General features: G+C 34.1%; 1 protein-coding gene across 5 annotated transcripts in view; it reads left to right on the top strand.

Annotated features, from left to right (window-relative positions):
* The window catches only part of LOC127839041 (E3 ubiquitin-protein ligase LRSAM1-like), a 58,042-nt gene that overhangs the window by 7,237 nt on the left and 32,280 nt on the right, over positions 1-18,525 (top strand). For 3 of the 5 annotated variants that reach the window (XM_052367192.1, XM_052367189.1, XM_052367191.1), the window contains 4 exons: positions 11,103-11,352; positions 15,276-15,329; positions 15,949-15,993; positions 17,509-17,583. In XM_052367192.1, coding sequence (XP_052223152.1) covers positions 11,128-11,352; positions 15,276-15,329; positions 15,949-15,993; positions 17,509-17,583 — 399 coding nt within the window. In that variant the 5' untranslated portion in view covers positions 11,103-11,127. Of the gene's footprint in view, positions 1-184; positions 355-6,336; positions 6,463-11,102; positions 11,353-15,275; positions 15,330-15,948; positions 15,994-17,508; positions 17,584-18,525 lie in introns of those variants that run through there. The other 2 variants (XM_052367190.1, XM_052367188.1) reach the window with 2 other exon arrangements.

The following is an 18,525-nucleotide window of genomic DNA, read 5'->3' as shown; positions in this document are numbered from 1 at the left end:
AATCGCAAAAAAGTACACATTTTTGTGAACCGTTGTCTAGTTTTTAGCTTGGACTAATATCTATTCAGCAAGTAAACGCCATCAAGTAAGTTGTTATAAATTGAGCATTAAGGATAAATTTATGATCTGTTTGTGTTTATTTATTCCATAATATATTTAATATTTCTAATTTTACATATAAAAGTGCCACCTGAATTCTGGGCAGAGGACATAACACGAAAAATCTTGTTACTACGTGCAATTCCAAGCGGCCCAGAGGGTCAATAGCTGGGAGATGTATTATTGCAACTTGTTACACACAACTAGAGCTTTGCGGGCACCCACCTGAAATACTGCTAGCTGGCTCTGGGCACGGTATTGTTTGTATTGGCTGGCTGTAATATTATTGCTTACCTGAACTTAATAATGGACCTTGGACATTAACATACACTTCAACCGTTATTTGGAACACCGATAATCCGAAGTCACTGTTATTTCGAAGTATTTTTCGGGTCCCGATTGTGGTTCTTCTTTGTTTAATGTAAAATTTCATTGTTATTTCTAACTTCGTTAAACCAAAGAAATAGTTAATTTGAATGGATTCTGTCCGTCCCAACACTATAACTCGCACCTAATTATCAATCTTTAATCCGAAGTCAAAACTGCAAAACACTGAGCGTAATTTCACACCTTTGTCGTCTGCGCGAAGCGTGTTAATTTTATAATGTTGTCAAAAGCCGATAATTACTATTCATGTAGTTTTGCATTCTTTAGTGAAAAGAAGAAGCATAGCTATGTTAACCCTTTACCAAATGTATACATATTTTGATGCATTTGTAGTCCCTTAGAAAGTTAAGTTTAACACCTTTCGTTTTAGATTCAAGTTTTTAAGGCTTTATCTCCAACCCTTAGATACTGATAAGCAGCAAATCGCATAAAACCTGAACAGACTGCGAGTTACTCGCAGGCTGTTCTGGTTTTATGATGTTTGCACATAGCCATTTTCACTTTGCTTCTGAGTGGGAAAGGGTCAAGGTGGTATATTATTTTTATATTACACTATACGTACGCTTGTAGGTGTTGCAATCAACTTATTGATTTACTTCAGAGGCATCGTATGCTATCAAGTGTATTACTTTATGATTTATCAAAATACAAATTGCATTAAAAGGATGGTCTGCAAAGATAAAATTTCAAGTCAGTTGGCACTTAACTACGATAAACCTGATACCGGTAACTGCCCCATCCATGCAAGAAAGAGTTGTATAATTTATGCAAGAGGTTCGAGTTCTTCAACTATATTCATTCACAAATGGAACCATAATGTGAATATCGTGTTTAGTGGAATATTTTCTAATGGATTGTACCGGTATATAGAAAAAAATCAATAAACAATTATTGTATTTTTCATGTGGCGGAAGAGAATGTTTATGAATGATCAAAATAGTCCAATATCTGCTGCGTCTTAATGACGTAGTATTTTTGCTCAGCGCAGGTCATTCATAATCTGAGGCTATTAATAGATGCGGAAAAATAAAACTTTTGCTGATAAACAACTGTAGTGGGTGGGATGTTGGGTTACCTCGTTTATTGTGCATGCTTCTACAGCAGGGTAAAATTGGATATGTCTGGGTAACGTTCTTTTGTTCTCAACATATAGCAGCAATCTTTTGTATTCAAGGGTGCTAACATCGCAACAGTAGAAGATTAAGGTTGTTTATATTTACAGTTCTTCATTTAAAAAAAGGTTGAACATGAGTTCACCAACTAAAAATTACAAAAAATATCTTTTAAAAAGGTATTTGGCGTAAATGCTGATTTTGTAATAAAGTTTGCAATTTAAGTTTCTAAATAATTAAATTAAAATCAAAAGTTTTAACTATTGTGTTTTTTCACTTGTTAGTCGCATATTCACCGCATGAAATGTGTGTTATCATTGTCAAACCACATATTAGTGTAAGTAGATAAAAATTATACTACAGGAGTGCACATCATATGTGTCCTCATATGCCTTATTATGAGTGTATTTCTTCACCATAAAAAATATCGTATGTTAATATTTGATTTACACGCAGTTTTCTTTCGACTCATTTTAATCACACTTTCATAGCCGCGTCATTTGAAAATGGGTCGCATTATTCGTTTTGGCCAGCATTTCTTAAGCCCAACATGTGCATTTGCGCAGTCTGGTCAGAGGCTATGCTGTTAGCTATAAAATCACTCAAAGTATTATGGTCTCATTATGTATCTCTTGACAAAACTGAGAGATGCGCAGGCTGAGTGGGCTATATATATGATGGGCGCATATGGAATAAGACCCATTTTCGCATAACGAGGGTCATTAAAAATCTCATTCTGAATTGTAAATTTTAGCACAATGCTTTTCGATACAAAATTGAATTCAAAATAGCAAACTTGTAAATAAGGGCAGCCTGTCCAGGCGTTCAGGAACGATTTCTAGACGTGCTGACCGAGTATGGCAAACATTTGTGGTTGGATGAAACGATTTTCCTCTTATCGTGACACTATACTATTTCGGTAATGTTTGTTTTCTCATCTTGAAAGCAAAACTGTGTTTGTAAATAGTCAATTATATATTCCCCTGACGATTTAGTGAACGAGTACTGACCCTGAAATTCTGCAAGATGGATTTTAACATGTAATAGTAACTGGGCCACAATATGTGTCGTTTGAATATACAGAGAGTAGTCTGGAATTCCTTACACTGAACAGTGCTACATCCTTTGCGCTGCGCACAGAAACAGTGATGCAGCCAAAGTTCAGAGGTTTTATCTCGAATCAAAAAAAAAAAATCTAAAAATTTCTGACAACCTGTCATTTATTCAAAACTGCACCCACAGCCGAGCGTGGCACCCGTTATGTGGTGCTCTTGTATATAATATTGAAATGAAACCAATTAATAAATGTGCAATGATTGTATTGTGTTGTACTCTCCATTCTCTGCATTAAATAAAATACTACTTCACTTATTTGCAATCTCTTACTTGAAATGGTATATAAAACGTTATAAAAAACAACCATTTTTCTTCCTGAATATGATATCAATTCAAATGCTGTCGGGTGAAACCATTGTTTATTACAGGTGTACATGGTAATCGACCTTATAACGCAATTGTAATGGTCCATTGCCCTCAGGGCATTCTAAGCCAGGTTTAATGACCTTCATTTGGTTGTCAAACTCCATGATTTAAGGGTCCCAGATAAGCGAAAACAGGGCAAAATCAAGTAAAATAGCGCTGTAAAATATAATGTCAGAACAATTTGAGTTGTTAATTATGGATGAAAATCTGTATGTCCGAAAGTTTAGTCACGAAAAATAATTATTTTGGCTGAAAAAAGGGGGTGTCCGAAAACTTGAGTAATTACGGTAAGTATTTATCAGCCTATTTATTATCTACTACAGAATATACATTTGAAATTCCTAGTTTTTTTTAGGGTCGTAATATAAGGTTATATGCTAGCTGGTCAACATCGTCTCAATGACCAGTATTTTAGTCAAATGTAGCACATTTTTTATATAACAAATTGTAACTTTCAAGATTGCGTATACCTCTGTTACTACTACAAACATTTCACTTCAAATACCTGTATGCTTTTGGGGTCAATTTATATTAACTGACAGGATCTGAACATAAAAATATAAGAGTTGAAAATTGGTTGTATAACCCTTTCAGTGCGGGAACCGAATTTTGAAGGCCTTTGCAAACAGTTTGGATCCAGATGAGACGCCACAGAACGTGGCGTCTCATCAGGATCCAAACTGTTTGCTATTCTGATAATATTCTTTGAAAAAAATCGAAGAAAATGCTAATTTTAGAAATTCAGCAGAAGATATTTTAGCAGACGACAAATTTCCCAGCATGCAAAGTGATAATATTGGCCTTATTAAGAAAGCGGTCCACTGTGCTCTTCCATAGTTTGTAGATTATGTGTCTCAGTTTCTTCTGTATCATAGGTTGGTTACACTATTGAGATGTGCTATGCTGTACTATCTACAAAATCTTGATTTATTGCACATGTTTTCAGTTAATGATACTTGTGTTTTGTAATTCTTTTTTCGACCTATGTGCAGGGAAAGAATTGATGTTTTAAGATTGGAGACTGTAGCAGGAAGCCTTCATGAACGCATGTTATAATTAACTAAGAGTAGCCAGAAAAAAAACATTTTGAAAAAAAAACAATGAATTTGGATTCATGTCAAGTTCTTTCTTACATACTGCATGGCATGCCTTTTTTAAATGCCCGTTTTTAAAAACGGGACGTATTATAGTTATAGGCGTGCGGCGGGCGGGCGGCGTCCACAGCAGTGTCCGCTCTCTAATTCAAATAGTTTTCATCCGATCTTCACCAAACTTGGTCAGAAGTTGTATCTAGACAATATCTAAGTCAAGTTCAAATATGGATCATGCCGGGTAAAAAACTAGGTCACGGGGTCACTTAGTGCAATTCAAGGATTAAGCATGGTGTCCGCTCTCTAATTGAAGTGGTTTTCATCCGATCTTCACCAAATTTGGTCAGAAGTTGTGTCTTGATGATATGTAGGTCAAGTTCAAATATGGGTCATGCTGGGTCGAAAACTAGGTCACGAGGTTACTTAGTGCATTTCAAGCATTTAGCATGGTGTCCGCTCTCTAATTGAAGTAGTTTTCATCTGATCTTCACCTAATTTTGTCAGAAGTTGTGTCTAGATGATATGTAGGTCAAGTTCGAATATGGGTCATGCTGGGTCAAAAACGAGGTCACGAGGACACATAGTGCATTTCAAGCATTTAGCATGGTGTCCGCTCTCTAATTTAAGTAGTTTTCATCTAATCTTCACCAAATTTAGTCAGATGTTACATCTAAATGATATCTAGGTCAAGTTCAAATATGGGTCATGCTGGGTCAATAACTAGGTCTCGAGGTCACTTAGTGCATTTCAAGCATTTAGCATGGTGTCCAAAACCTTTGAACGGGGTTATCTTGTGACAGTTTGGCACTATTGTTATTTCTTAACTCTTTACTACTTACTAGGTACGTATTTTCATGCATTTGTAGTCCCTAAGAAAGTCCCATTTAGCCCTTTACCCCATAAAAAGCAGTGAAAATGGCTTTTGCCATCCAAGTTTTAAAGGCTTCAATTCCTTCCCTTAACGTATCTAAGATACTGATGAGCAGGGAGAGCATGAAACTTGAACACACTGTGAGTAACTCACAGGCTGTTCTGGTTTTATGCTGTTTGCACATAGCCATTTTCACTTTGCTTCTGAGTAAAAAAGGGTTAAATGCTTTCAGCTTAGAATGCTCTTCAAGAAAATATATGGTTATGACGGTCCCTAAGTGCAAAATTGTTTTTTTTATTTTGTACTAAAGTTGAAGGTTTTACACTAAATTACATAAGGATTTGAATAAGTATATTGTAACCGGTATGGAGTTTCCTATTGGATCAGTGGCAGGACTAGCAGACAAAAAGATCTGGCTGTAATTGATTTCATATGCCCGCAACTGTATAACGTATTCTCTTTATTGGAGACCGTTTGTAGACACTTGGCTGGAACTGTGTTACTGTGGTGATTTCACTGCTTTTCTGTATTGTTATTTTGCATAGCAACTGCATATTATATTTCATGTACCGGTATTCATTTGCATGTATACCTAGTATTGGGAACTCCATCTTTGAAAGATCCTTTGTTATAGGCACTGTATTTCATGCAAAATATTTGATTGTTGATAATATTTGTTTGTATATTTTTGTTGAAAAGATAAATAAAAGAATGAACAGTAGCGCATAATTCATTGAAATGAGCATTTTACCCACAATTCTTATGTTGCTACGTCAGACCATGAAAATGTTGCAAGCATGTTTAAAATAAAATTGAGAATCCTTTCTTGTAATTGTGGATGCATTGTAAGATAATTTGTTCTTCTAATTATGTTTGTAATGGATAATATTTTTTTACCAAAAAAGTCTTTTTCAGTCTTCACAAATCAGATTTGTATTCATATATGAAAAATACAACCGTTTTGTCACTTTTGTAAAACAAAACATGTGATTGGCCGTACAAATTAGCATTGACATAAAGACTCCAAGAGCAATTTAATGGCAGATTTCAACTGAATTTTAAATTTATATACAATAAAAAAATTACTAAGATATTGAATTGTGATGTTTAATGACAATAAGATCAAATATTTCCCATGCATGGCGAATGAAATAAAAATTTAAAAGATGTGAACAATTGTGACAGATATAGTTTATCACTGCTTCAACCAAGTTCCACGTGTGTGAACACTAGTAAATGCCTTGTTTGGATATTGCTGGTTCATACATATTCTTTAGAATTGAATATATGTGCAACTCCGTATTTGTCCATTGATTTGTCTGTGCATAGAAATTTTGTGTTTTTAATTTTTGGATTTCACTTCACAGTAGACATGGTTCCTAATGGTGGACATTTCAAACATGGGACTACAGATAACAAGGTTAATGTCTTTGGTTTTATCTAAAATACATAGAAGGTATTATGCGAAAGCTCTCGATAGCATGTTTAATCTCTGCTGTTGCTGCTTCTTCTGTTGCTGCTGGTGATGATGGCGAGGAGGAGGAGGAGGATGATGATGAAGATAAATATTGCATAGTTCTTTCACACAATCAAATGGTCATTTAATGCGTTAATTCCATAAAGTATGATTAGCTCTGATATGATTGGTAGTTTCAGGGTGATTCTACAAAAAATGGTCATAAAGTGAACAGAAAAATTCGGACTGGTCATAACACAATTGTTATAACTTTGTGCATTTAGATGAACTATGACATGTCTTTTGCACACTTCAAGTACCTGCAGTGATTTTAAATGTAAACTTTATGTCATTTTTGACAAAAAAAAATTGCATATAGGCTACTTATGTCATTTCCGCAACATTAATTTAATAAATTCTCAATTGTAAAATAATAATATATTTTCAAATTTTCACAAATAATATAGTAATATGTACAATTTTCTCGTTCATACATAAAAGTTACTTACGAAAACATTATACAATTGAAGTAGATTGCAAAGAAGTTCTTAGTTTCGAAAAAGATACAATTTCGAGATGATTATCTTCTATTTGTGTCAAATATGAAAAATAATTTTCACTGAAATCCATACGGTTTACTTAATTGTGAATGTCTTTGAACTCATGTTGCAGAATATTTACAATTGCGGTGTTTTCTATGCAAATATATTAAAAAATCTTGACAGTCGCGGAAAGGACAAATAGTTGCGGAAATGACGAAACGTTGTGGTAATGACAAGTCAAAATTGTTAAAACTTATATATATTTTTTATAACTCAAATGAATGACACTTGTTTGTCATACATTTGTAGACTAGATAGTACATCTAGATACTCATTAAACAAGTTACAAGCATGTACTTCGACATACACATAACGTGATTTCATCCTTCTTTTAATATAGGGATCTTATCATTTCTATATCCATATAAATCACATCATACGACCATTAAGTACTGCAGTTACAGCAAGACACAAAACAATATTGGCAATATTAGTGCCTCGTTTTCATCTTGGCCGGTTTGTGAGCGCAACGTACTGTATGTATTGATATTTGGCGCTTTGATGCACCGAAGTGCATACTTTGGATTTCTGACGCATATTTGCAGTTGTAATTTTCTGAAAAATCAATGTGCACTAACATGTCGCAGGCTGACAGGGTTTCTTTCATCACTTTAATCGATTTATATTGTGAATTTATGTTAAAAACATGTCTACATAGTCGTTCTATGTAGGTCAGTTTGGAGTTCAGTAACTAATGTTTCTATTGTCCCAGATTCTAAGTCTTTAACTGTCATCGTATGTTGTGTTTCAACTACTTCTCCTTTTTCATTAAGTCTTTCACGTGCGACTTTCTTGGAGGTCCACAAGAACCATTCTACTATTTTGCCTGTAAAAACATCATTGATTGGAATTTTTTTGTCCTTACAAGCGTTGCACGTGCGATACATGCACTGTTCATTGTTGGTATCGCATGTCACACTTTCCAACAAAGAGTCTACATTGTTGGTATTGATAACCTTTTCTGAATATAGTCGGTTGATCTTAAACTTTGGGTTTTCATGCAATTTGCATAGACACGTCTCTCTATCGTTCTTGGTTGCCATAATAACCCAGAAAGGCTTCAGTTTACAAAACAAGCTGTAGCTAATTTTTGTATTAAATTCAAAGTAGAATTTCTTGTGTAAGACTTTTATCGAGTCATTTAAAAGTCTTATCTGCTTTTTCACTCGGTGTCGCGTGATTGTAGATTTTTTCCCGCCTTGACCCTTGAGTTATCGTCCCGTTCAAAAAAACTCACTACCGTCTCTTTCAACTTTAACTTTATTTTTCGGGTCTGAGTTTGTGTCTTTTGCTTGAAATCTCTCTTCCTTAACCTAATACCGATCATCTTGGAAGCATACGAGTATAGACTGTATTTTTTCAATATGATTTCTTGAAAAATCAGTGTCTATCATTCTACGTTCTGTTTGACTTGATGTGGCTCTGTATCTCTTTTTTATTCCATTGATTATCATTTTGTATACATTTGTGTGATATGTTACTTTTTTCTCTTTACCTTTACTGTCTCTATCTGCTGTCTTAAGCAGCCTGTAATACCTGCGTTTGAACTTATTTGTATTCCTTCTTTCTTTATCTAGATCTACTGTAAGTTTGAAGAGTTCTCTGTAAAAAAATAATTTTTTATATATAATTTTATAGGAAATTGTGTTTTCTTGAATCCGAAAGTTAAGCTTAATTTATTTAACGTTCATTTTATTGACGTACATTTTCCCGCATTTTAATGTACGTTAAGTCAATGACGTAACATCCGCTTTCTGTTATTATTTGTATTATCCTGATGAAGGCGTAAGCTGAAACGTTGATAAAAAAGGAAAGAAAAATATGTGTTTTTGTTGGATTTATCATACTATAAGAGTTCTCTGTAACACTTTGCTCTATCTTTCCTTACTTTTTTTCTTCCCATTGTTTTTCTTCCATTATTAGCTTGTTGCACTTCTGGTAAAGCATCGTCTGGTGAGTTCAGACGGCTTATTGTGTTTTGTACAGCTTTTAATAGTGTTTGATCTTAAATTCGTTTATTCCTTAGTTTACGCCTTCAATTCTTTCTTTGTTTTCTATGCTCTCTTTCCGTCATGTTCTCAACAGTTTTTATCACACCCTTTTCTTTTTTCTTTCTATAGCGATCTCGTTCTTTTTGTTTGTATTCTTCGTGTTTTGCGATATCTTCATGTTGCCGCTTGCGCCAAAGGGCGCTTCTCTCATCGCTTGTAAGTGCCATAATTCTACGTGAATGAAGTTATATGCCCATCTAAGACTAAAGAGGAAAAATCTCTGTGTTAGATTGACATTTTGTCTATCTTTATATTCACTAGAACTGAATAGTAGGTAATTAAGCCGGAAAGTGTCGTCCCTGATTAGCCTGTGCGGACTTCACAGGCTAATCTGGGACGACACTTTACGCACATGCATTAAGCCCAGTTTTCTCAGAACACGACTCATATAATTGAGCCGTTCCACGATAAAACCTGCATTAGTTACATCAGTGATGACGTTAATAAAATGACACTTCTTATGACGTCGTCACATGCGAGTTTACGCAGTGTATTGACGCGGAGGTTAAACTATATTTGTGATTTTCGGAATGGTTTTTAGTGTTATTTCTGTTCCGTAGATGAACATACAATATGAAACTGAAGAACACTTAAAACATGATTTTTTTGTCATTAATGCAGGTTTTGTCACGAAACGCCTTAATTTGTTTTATTCTTTTTAATGGATTATGCACACAAAAATGCGCGCATCTATCTTTGAAACTTTCAAATTGCGATTTTAGTAACATTAAATAAATAATGCATGTTAGAATAAGCAATGGAAGTACTCAAAGTATACTAATAAAAACTATTTTCAAGATTGCATGTTTAATGTCATCTCCGAAACGTTCTTGTCATTACCGCAACATTTTATTCGTTTCGGTAATGACCGTTTCGGAAATGACATTTTTCGAAAAAAACATTTCTATAAGCGTCTGTCGATTATAATCATGCTATTATTAAACATTGATAGTAAAGGGGCAACTTAGGTTTATAGTAATATACATATAAAACGGTCAAACATGCATTTAAAGGGACATGAGTGGTCATTCGGTAATGACGTGTAAAAAGCATACGCATGAAAATGTGCAACTTACCAGCGATAGACCCGCAATCTTCCATAGCGTCCTGTACAGATACTGCTTTCAAAATGTTCGCGCCAATGAATTCTTGAGTGACGTCATTTTCGCGGGGTTACAACTATACTTACTATTTTAATTATTGTTGTCATCACACATTCGTTTCGGTAATGACAAAAAACTGGATGACAAAAGAAGCTGTTAGATTTTTTATGTTTTGTGTATTTAATTGGTATGATAACGTGCTTAGTTTCTTATTTTAAACTTTTAAGCACATTTTAAAGCCTTACATTTGTTTGAAATATAATGATTCATACTTGTCATTGATAGTATTATGAGCTACCCCAGCCAAGTGACAAGGGGTTTTCCACCACCTTTAGGGTTTGGGATAATATTTATAAATAAAACAGTGATATTTTACACCAATTCATACTTGTAGTATTTTTAAGGTATAGTTTCTCTTACAGAATACATGTTTGTTTGAAGGTAAAATATGAAAATTGCGGGTGACAGCCTCTGCCCATTTTTTGTAGAATCACCCTTCAACACAAAAGCTTACCTTCACAGAGAAGAGCTTACAGTCCATGAAGCACATTCATGGAGCTTTTTAAATGAAAACCAAAATTGTCAACAGTACAAATATGTACACGTGTACTTAATAGTATCCTAAAATGTTCATTTAATTAGCATGTCTTCAGTGGTGATATGATTTTATCTCCTTTCAGATGAATTCTTCCTTTCAATGTGAACATTTCTCTATCAATACTTCATAAATCTACAGGATTTATCTGATGATGAAGAGTACTGGTGAACCGAGAAAAGGGGAATAAAGGCCTTTTCCTTCACTGACATTTTCTAAATGAAAACCCTTAAGATAATGTTCAATATTCTAGATACCATTGCCAGCTGCACAGTTGTATGGGTTCCAAAGGGAGCAAGAATCAGCGTGAGTCAAACAATCGCAAGTCCCTATCTGCAGACCCTGGGTCATCCTCTGAGGACGAGGCTGATGGGGGCGTAGATTGTGCAGCCCCAACCACAAATCATTCTGAGAAAGGGTCAAAGAAAGGCAAGACAAGCATGACGATGTTTAGAAGCCAGTCTGAAGCAGCCAAGAAGAGGATGCAACATCAGCAATATTTGGTAATGGTTTGGCTATGTACCATCAGCAATATTTGGTAATTGTTTGGCTATGTATCATCAGCAATATTTGGTAATTGTTTGGCTATGTATCATCAGCAATATTTGTTTAAAGTTTGGCTATGCATCATCAGATATTTGGTAATGGTTTTGTTGCAATATATGTATCATCAGAAATTTGGTAAATGTTAGGAAATGCATCATCAGCAAGTTTTGGTAATTGTTTGTCTATGTATCATCAGCAATATTTGGTAATGGTTTAGCTATGTATCATCAACAATATTTGGTCATGGTTTGGCTATGCATCATCAGCCATATATGGTTATGGTTTGGCTATGAATCATCAGCAATATTTGGTTATGGTTTGGCTATGAATCATCAGCAATATTTGGTAATGGTTTGGCTATGTATCATCAGCAATATTTGGTAATGGTTTGGCTAGGTATCATCAGCAATATTTGGTAATGTTTTGGCTATGTAATGTATCCTCAGCAATATTTGGTTATTGTTTTGCTATGTATCATCAGCAATATTTGGTCATGATTTGGCTATGCATCATCAGCAATATTTGGTTATGGTTTGGCTATGTATCATCAGCAATATTTGGTAATGGTTTGGCTATGTATCATCAGCAATATTTGGTTATGGTTTTGCTCTGTATCATCAGCAATATTTGGTAATGGGTTGGCTAGGTACCATCAGCAATATTTGGTAATTGTTTGGCTATGTATCATCAGCAATATTTGGTAATTGTTTGGCTATGTATCATCAGCAATATTTAGTAATGGGTTGGCTATGTATCATCAGCAATATTTGGTAATGGTTTGGCTATGTATCATCAGCAATATTTGGTAATGGGTTGGCTATGTATCATCAGCAATATTTGGTAATTGTTTGGCTATGTACCATCAGCAATATTTGGTAATGGTTTGGCTATGTACCATCAGCAATATTTGGTAATGGTTTGGCTATGTACCATCAGCAATATTTGGTAATTGTTTAGCTATGTATCATCAGCAATATTTGGTAATTGTTTGGCTATGTATCATCAGCAATATTTGGTAATGGTTTGGCTATGTACCATCAGCAATATTTGGTAATTGTTTGGCTATGTACCATCAGCAATATTTGGTAATGGTTTGGCTATGTACCATCAGCAATATTTGGTAATTGTTTGGCTATGTATCATCAGCAATATTTGGTAATGGTTTGGCTATGTACCATCAGCAATATTTGGAAATTGTTTGGCTATGTATCATCAGCAATATTTGGTAATGGGTTGGCTATGTATCATCAGCAATATTTGGTAATGATTTGGCTATGTATCATCAGCAATATTTGGTAATGGGTTGGCTATGTATCATCAGCAATATTTGGTAATTGTTTGGCTATGTACCATCAGCAATATTTGGTAATGGTTTGGCTATGTACCATCAGCAATGTTTGGTAATTGTTTGGCTATGTATTATCAGCAATATTTGGTAATTGTTTGGCTATGTATCATCAGCAATATTTGGTAATGGTTTGGCTATGTACCATCAGCAATATTTGGTAATTGTTTGGCTATGTACCATCAGCAATATTTGGTAATGGTTTGGCTATGTACCATCAGCAATATTTGGTAATTGTTTGGCTATGTATCATCAGCAATATTTGGTTATGGTTTGGCTATGTATCATCAGCAATATTTGGTAATTGCTTGGCTATGTACCATCAGCAATATTTGGTAATTGTTTGGCTATGTATCATCAGCAATATTTGGTAATTGTTTGGCTATGTATCATCAGCAATATTTGTTTAAAGTTTGGCTATGCATCATCAGATATTTGGTAATGGTTTTGTTGCAATATATGTATCATCAGAAATTTGGTAAATGTTAGGAAATGCATCATCAGCAATTTTTGGTAATTGTTTGTCTATGTATCATCAGCAATATTTGGTAATGGTTTAGCTATGTATCATCAACAATATTTGGTCATGGTTTGACTATGCATCATCAGCCATATATGGTTATGGTTTGGCTATGAATCATCAGCAATATTTGGTTATGGTTTGGCTATGTATCATCAGCAATATTTGGTAATGGTTTGGCTATGTATCATCAGAAATATTTGGTAATGGTTTGGCTAGGTATCATCAGCAATATTTGGTAATGTTTTGGCTATGTAATGTATCCTCAGCAATATTTGGTTATTGTTTTGCTATGTATCATCAGCAATATTTGGTCATGATTTGGCTATGCATCATCAGCAATATTTGGTTATGGTTTGGCTATGTATCATCAGCAATATTTGGTAATGGTTTGGCTATGTATCATCAGCAATATTTGGTTATGGTTTGGCCATGTATCATCAGCAATATTTGGTAATGGGTTGGCTATTTATCATCAGCAATATTTGGTAATGTTTTGGCTATGTATCCTCAGCAATATTTGGTTATTGTTTGGCTATGTATCACCAGCAATATTCAGTAATGGTTTGGCTATGTATCATCAGCAATTTGGTAATGGTTTGGAAATGCATCATCAGCAATATTTGGTAATTGCGTTGCTATGTATCATCAGCAATGTTTGGTAATGGTTTGGCTATGTACCATCAGCAATATTTGGTAATGGTTTGGGCTATGTATCATCAACTATATTTGTTTATGGTTTGGCTATGTATCTTCAGCAATAGTTGGTAATGGTTTGGCTATGTATCATCAGCAATAGTTGGTAATGGTTTGGCTATGTATCATCAGCAATAGTTGGTAATGGTTTGGCTATGTATCATCAGCAATAGTTGGTAATGGTTTGGCTATGTATCATCAGCAATAGTTGGTAATGGTTTGGCTATGTAGCATCAGAAGTTTTGTATTTGTTTGGCAATGCATCATGAGGCATATTTGGTTAGTGTTTAACACTACATCATCAGCATTAATGTGTTGTTGTTTAGAAACACACCATCAGAAATATTTGGTACTTGTTTGGCAATCCATCATCAGCAATATTTGGTAATTGTTTGGCCATGCATCATCAGCAATATTTGTTAATTGTTTGGAAATGCTTGATCAGCAACACTTTGTGATTGTTTGGCCATGAATTATTATATCTTTAAGATTGTTTGCAATATGTTTTAAGATTGATAGCTCTGAAATCTGTCTTGTGCAGAGACTACTTCTTAATTGTGCAGGCTATTAGTAATTAAATTTTTGTATATATGTGTACCATTTGTAGAACAAAGAGGCCCATAGTTTACAGATCTCTACAAGTCTTTCTTTGAAAAAAGATTACAAGAAATAGATCACAAGTGATGGCCTATCATATTTCTTAACTTTTTCTAAAACAATTAAGTTGTCTTAGAATTAAAATTGTAACTAGGTTGTTTCATATGTGGGCAGTACTTCACTTTCCCATACACTGCTCCAGGACAAGCTGCATATTAAATAAAGTACAACATCCTTGGCCAGTATTGTTATGGTTTCGGTTTGATGGTGTTATTTTTCTCAAATGGCAATTCAGTATGTGGTATTATGATTATTTTTTGGAATGCTGCAGTTAACTTAAGATCCAATCTGTATCATTATAATGTAACTAACAGCCTTAGTTCGAGCTGAAATTGAAAGGATTCAGTGCAAAAAGATATTCAATTGCTAATAGGTTTTGAATTTATCACCACTGTGAAGGTACACACATTTTAAATTTTTCAGAACTGAAAATTGGGTTATTGAATCGGCTCTGGAAAAAACAGGGCTTAATACATGTTTCAAAAGTATTGTTCCAGATAAGCCTGCGCTTTTGCCTTTTCTAGAATTTCTCATTTAAATGAAGTCTCTGCTAAATGTAAAATTGCGTGCCAACTGCACAGGTCAATATGGGACGATATTTAACGCACATGCATTAAGCCCGGTTTTCCAAGATTGCGGCTGAATTGCATGACTTGTTTCAGGCACAAGAAGATCCAGAGCCGGTGTTTGACCTTTCCAACTGTGAACTTGAAGAGGTAAAATTTGCTTGTTTTTTCAAATTTTAGAACACAGTCTTTATGCTATTATAAGACATGTGTATTGAAAACAATACATTTTTAAGATACCAGCTAAACAGGGTAATGATCCTCACACAGTAGTTGGCCTCACAGTGTTGAAAATTCTAGATCCAGCCTCATCTTATTTATGAACCAATCAGAGCATTTGTAACATTTGAATTAGTAATTCTTGATTTTCATTGGTTTAGTAAGAAATCATATTGATCAGATTTCTGATTGAGCTAAAGTTTGTGTTTAAATTCATATCACTCTGTCCAGATTAAAAAAAAAAAATGTAAGTCTTTTTTTTTTAAACTGGCTTAGCAGCTTTTTCATTTATTTGTGTCTATATTTTAAATTTACGTTTTTGTACAATAATATTTATGTTATGAAGTACACACATAATATTCAATAAAAGCTTTTAATATTTTTTAAATCAAATTTGTGCACACTTTATTGCAATATGTAAACAGTGCATTTGAGCTTAACCCTAAGAATATTCAAGAAATTTGATCCAGGTGAGCGGACCTCAATACTTAGGCTTTCTTGCCCATCAAAAAGTTTAACATGTATTAACCATTTAAAAACTGTTCTTTAGGTTCCATCAAGTACATTCCCGTTGTGCAAAGTTCTTCAAAAGGAGGTGGGTATAATTAATCAATATTGACATGCATGTCAATTGTCAGGTAGTGTAATATGAATTGTGTTTATATATGGGGAAAAAAAAACAATGCAAAAAAAATGCATTGAATTTTGGATAGTATACAACACTAAAAAAATGATAAAAGTGCATCGTACATGTAAATGAGATGCATAATAAGACTGTTTGACTTTGCAAATAAATTAATTAAATACACTAATAAATCACTTAATCTAATATTAATTCTTCATAGATGCTATTGCAGCTATTGCTTATACATTTCTTTATATGACTATAGATGTTGACATGATACAGTTTATTGTGTCAGGCTGCAAGTTTCCTAGTATGCACTTGGTTGTTTATATGGCATCAGTTGGCATGCTTGTTTGTATGACTTAATATGTTGACCAGATCAGTTTACTATGTCAGGTGGTAAGTTTCTTGAACGTATTTTGGTGTTTACATTGCATTAGTTTGCAAGTTTCTTTGTATAACTTTAAATGTTGACAGGATACAGTTATTGCCTTGGATTATAAGTTTCTTTACATTCATTCATGTATTGAAATGCATCAGTTTGCAAGCAAGTGTCTTTGTGTGACTTTAGATGTTGACCGGATACAGTTAATTGTATTACAGTAAAACTGCGATAACTCGAGGGACTGACATCGATGCTCGAGTAATCGCAGGTTTCGAGTAATCCATGGTATTATTTGTTTTCACTGTTTCGTTTGGTGATGCTTAACTTCTGACCGCAAACGCTTTATTTTCATGTAAATGCTTAACTAAACAATAAGAATGATTGTTTATTCATTTAATGTAATCAACATACACACGTAAAACATATATAATACAAAATATTCAAACAATATTCAATATACATGTAGCATATTTAAAATAGCACACAAGGTACGTACGTGCGCATGAAAAAAACAACGAAAAACAACATAATCACTACACAGTTTGTATTTAATTTACATTCAGTCAGACTTGTGTTGTGCAAAGTCTAAGATTGAAGACTGTCGCAACCCATTAGCTTTGTATTATCTGCCTTATCAGAATTTTACCTGCTACGGTCTCTTTTATACAAGACATTTTATCATAATTATCGATTGCTGGTAATTATTTTATTATCATTAAAACTCTGTAGCTTTTATCTGCATCTCAAAGGATTACAATTTGCAGTGTTTCTCAAACTGCGACTAACTTCACACCTAGTATTTTTTGTCTGCTTGATTGCGCTGTTTTCACAACTCGAATATTTTTAGCACCAACCAGACGAGAAAGTGTTTTCAAATAATTGCCAGTTAATTAGGTGTGAAATGCCTTTCAGGGACCAGCACACATGCTCGAGTTATCGAAAATCGCATGTTTGAGTTATTGCGGGTATTTTATATAGAAATTAAAGGAAAACGTTAGGGACTTCCTTTAATGCTCGAGTAATCGCCAGTTTTCGATAAATCGCCAGCTCGAGTTATTGCAATTCTACTGTATTTTGTAAGTTTCTTTGTATGCATTCAGGTGTTGCTGTTGAACAACAACTGGCTAGCTGGTCTCCATGGAAGCGGTTCATTATCAGACCTCGTTTCTATCAGGGTAACACATCTATTGTTTTTGATTTGATAAAAAAAAATTGCCGTGTTAAAAAATTCATGCCTGTCTTTCTGCATATTCCTGGAGGTTTTAATTTATATAAATATAGCAGAATGTATATTTATTATAACTTATTATATTATAAAGAGTATAACGTTGACACCTTACATGTATAAAACAACTGCTGCTGCCGATGATGATGATGATGATGATAGCAATAATGTGAATGTGAAAATATATGCTGTTGTAAATTGTTTGAATTTGGGTTAGAAAGTAAATTTTGCAAGAGTGTTTAATTACAAACATTCAGTAGCTTATCTTGCTTATCTTCAGCACACCTGAGTACAAAGTGTAAGGTTAGCTATTGAGGTCTGTGATATCTGTCTAGCTTCGTACATCGTCACTATTGCATAGTGGTTGGTCAACTTTCAGCTCATGGCACTCTTTAGACCACACTTTCATTCAATTGTTGATACTTGTTGTCAGAATATGTGACTTGGCATCATCTCACCATGCATGCAGTTTGAATATTGGTCATATGCGTAAAAAAATAGGTACAATCTTAGAAAAGCTTGTCTTCGATCAAATAGCCATGTTTATGACTCAATCTTGATGAAACTTGTTTAGAATTTTAATCTTGAAAATATCTATGCCAAGTTCAAATCTGGCTAAAATGTGTTCAAAAACAAGATCACCATGAAAGTCATATCTGAGAAAAACCTTGTTACCACTGTAGAGGCCACATTTATGACAAAATCTTTCTTAAATATTGTCAGAATGGTGAAGTTTCGTGAAGATTATGTAATAAGTGAGGCCTCTACAGCGGTAACAAGGTACACTTGACAATATTGAGGCTAAGTGAGAAGCTAGGTCACATGCATTCAAAAACTATGCCATCGTGTAAAATCTTATGAAAACCATATGACAAATCTAGAAGCACCATTT

This window comes from Dreissena polymorpha, chromosome 7 (assembly GCF_020536995.1).
Source record: "Dreissena polymorpha isolate Duluth1 chromosome 7, UMN_Dpol_1.0, whole genome shotgun sequence".
Taxonomy (NCBI): Eukaryota; Metazoa; Mollusca; class Bivalvia; order Myida; family Dreissenidae; genus Dreissena; species Dreissena polymorpha.
The sequence above is the reverse complement of the archived record's forward strand: the minus strand, read 5'-3'. Positions and strand labels throughout refer to the sequence as shown.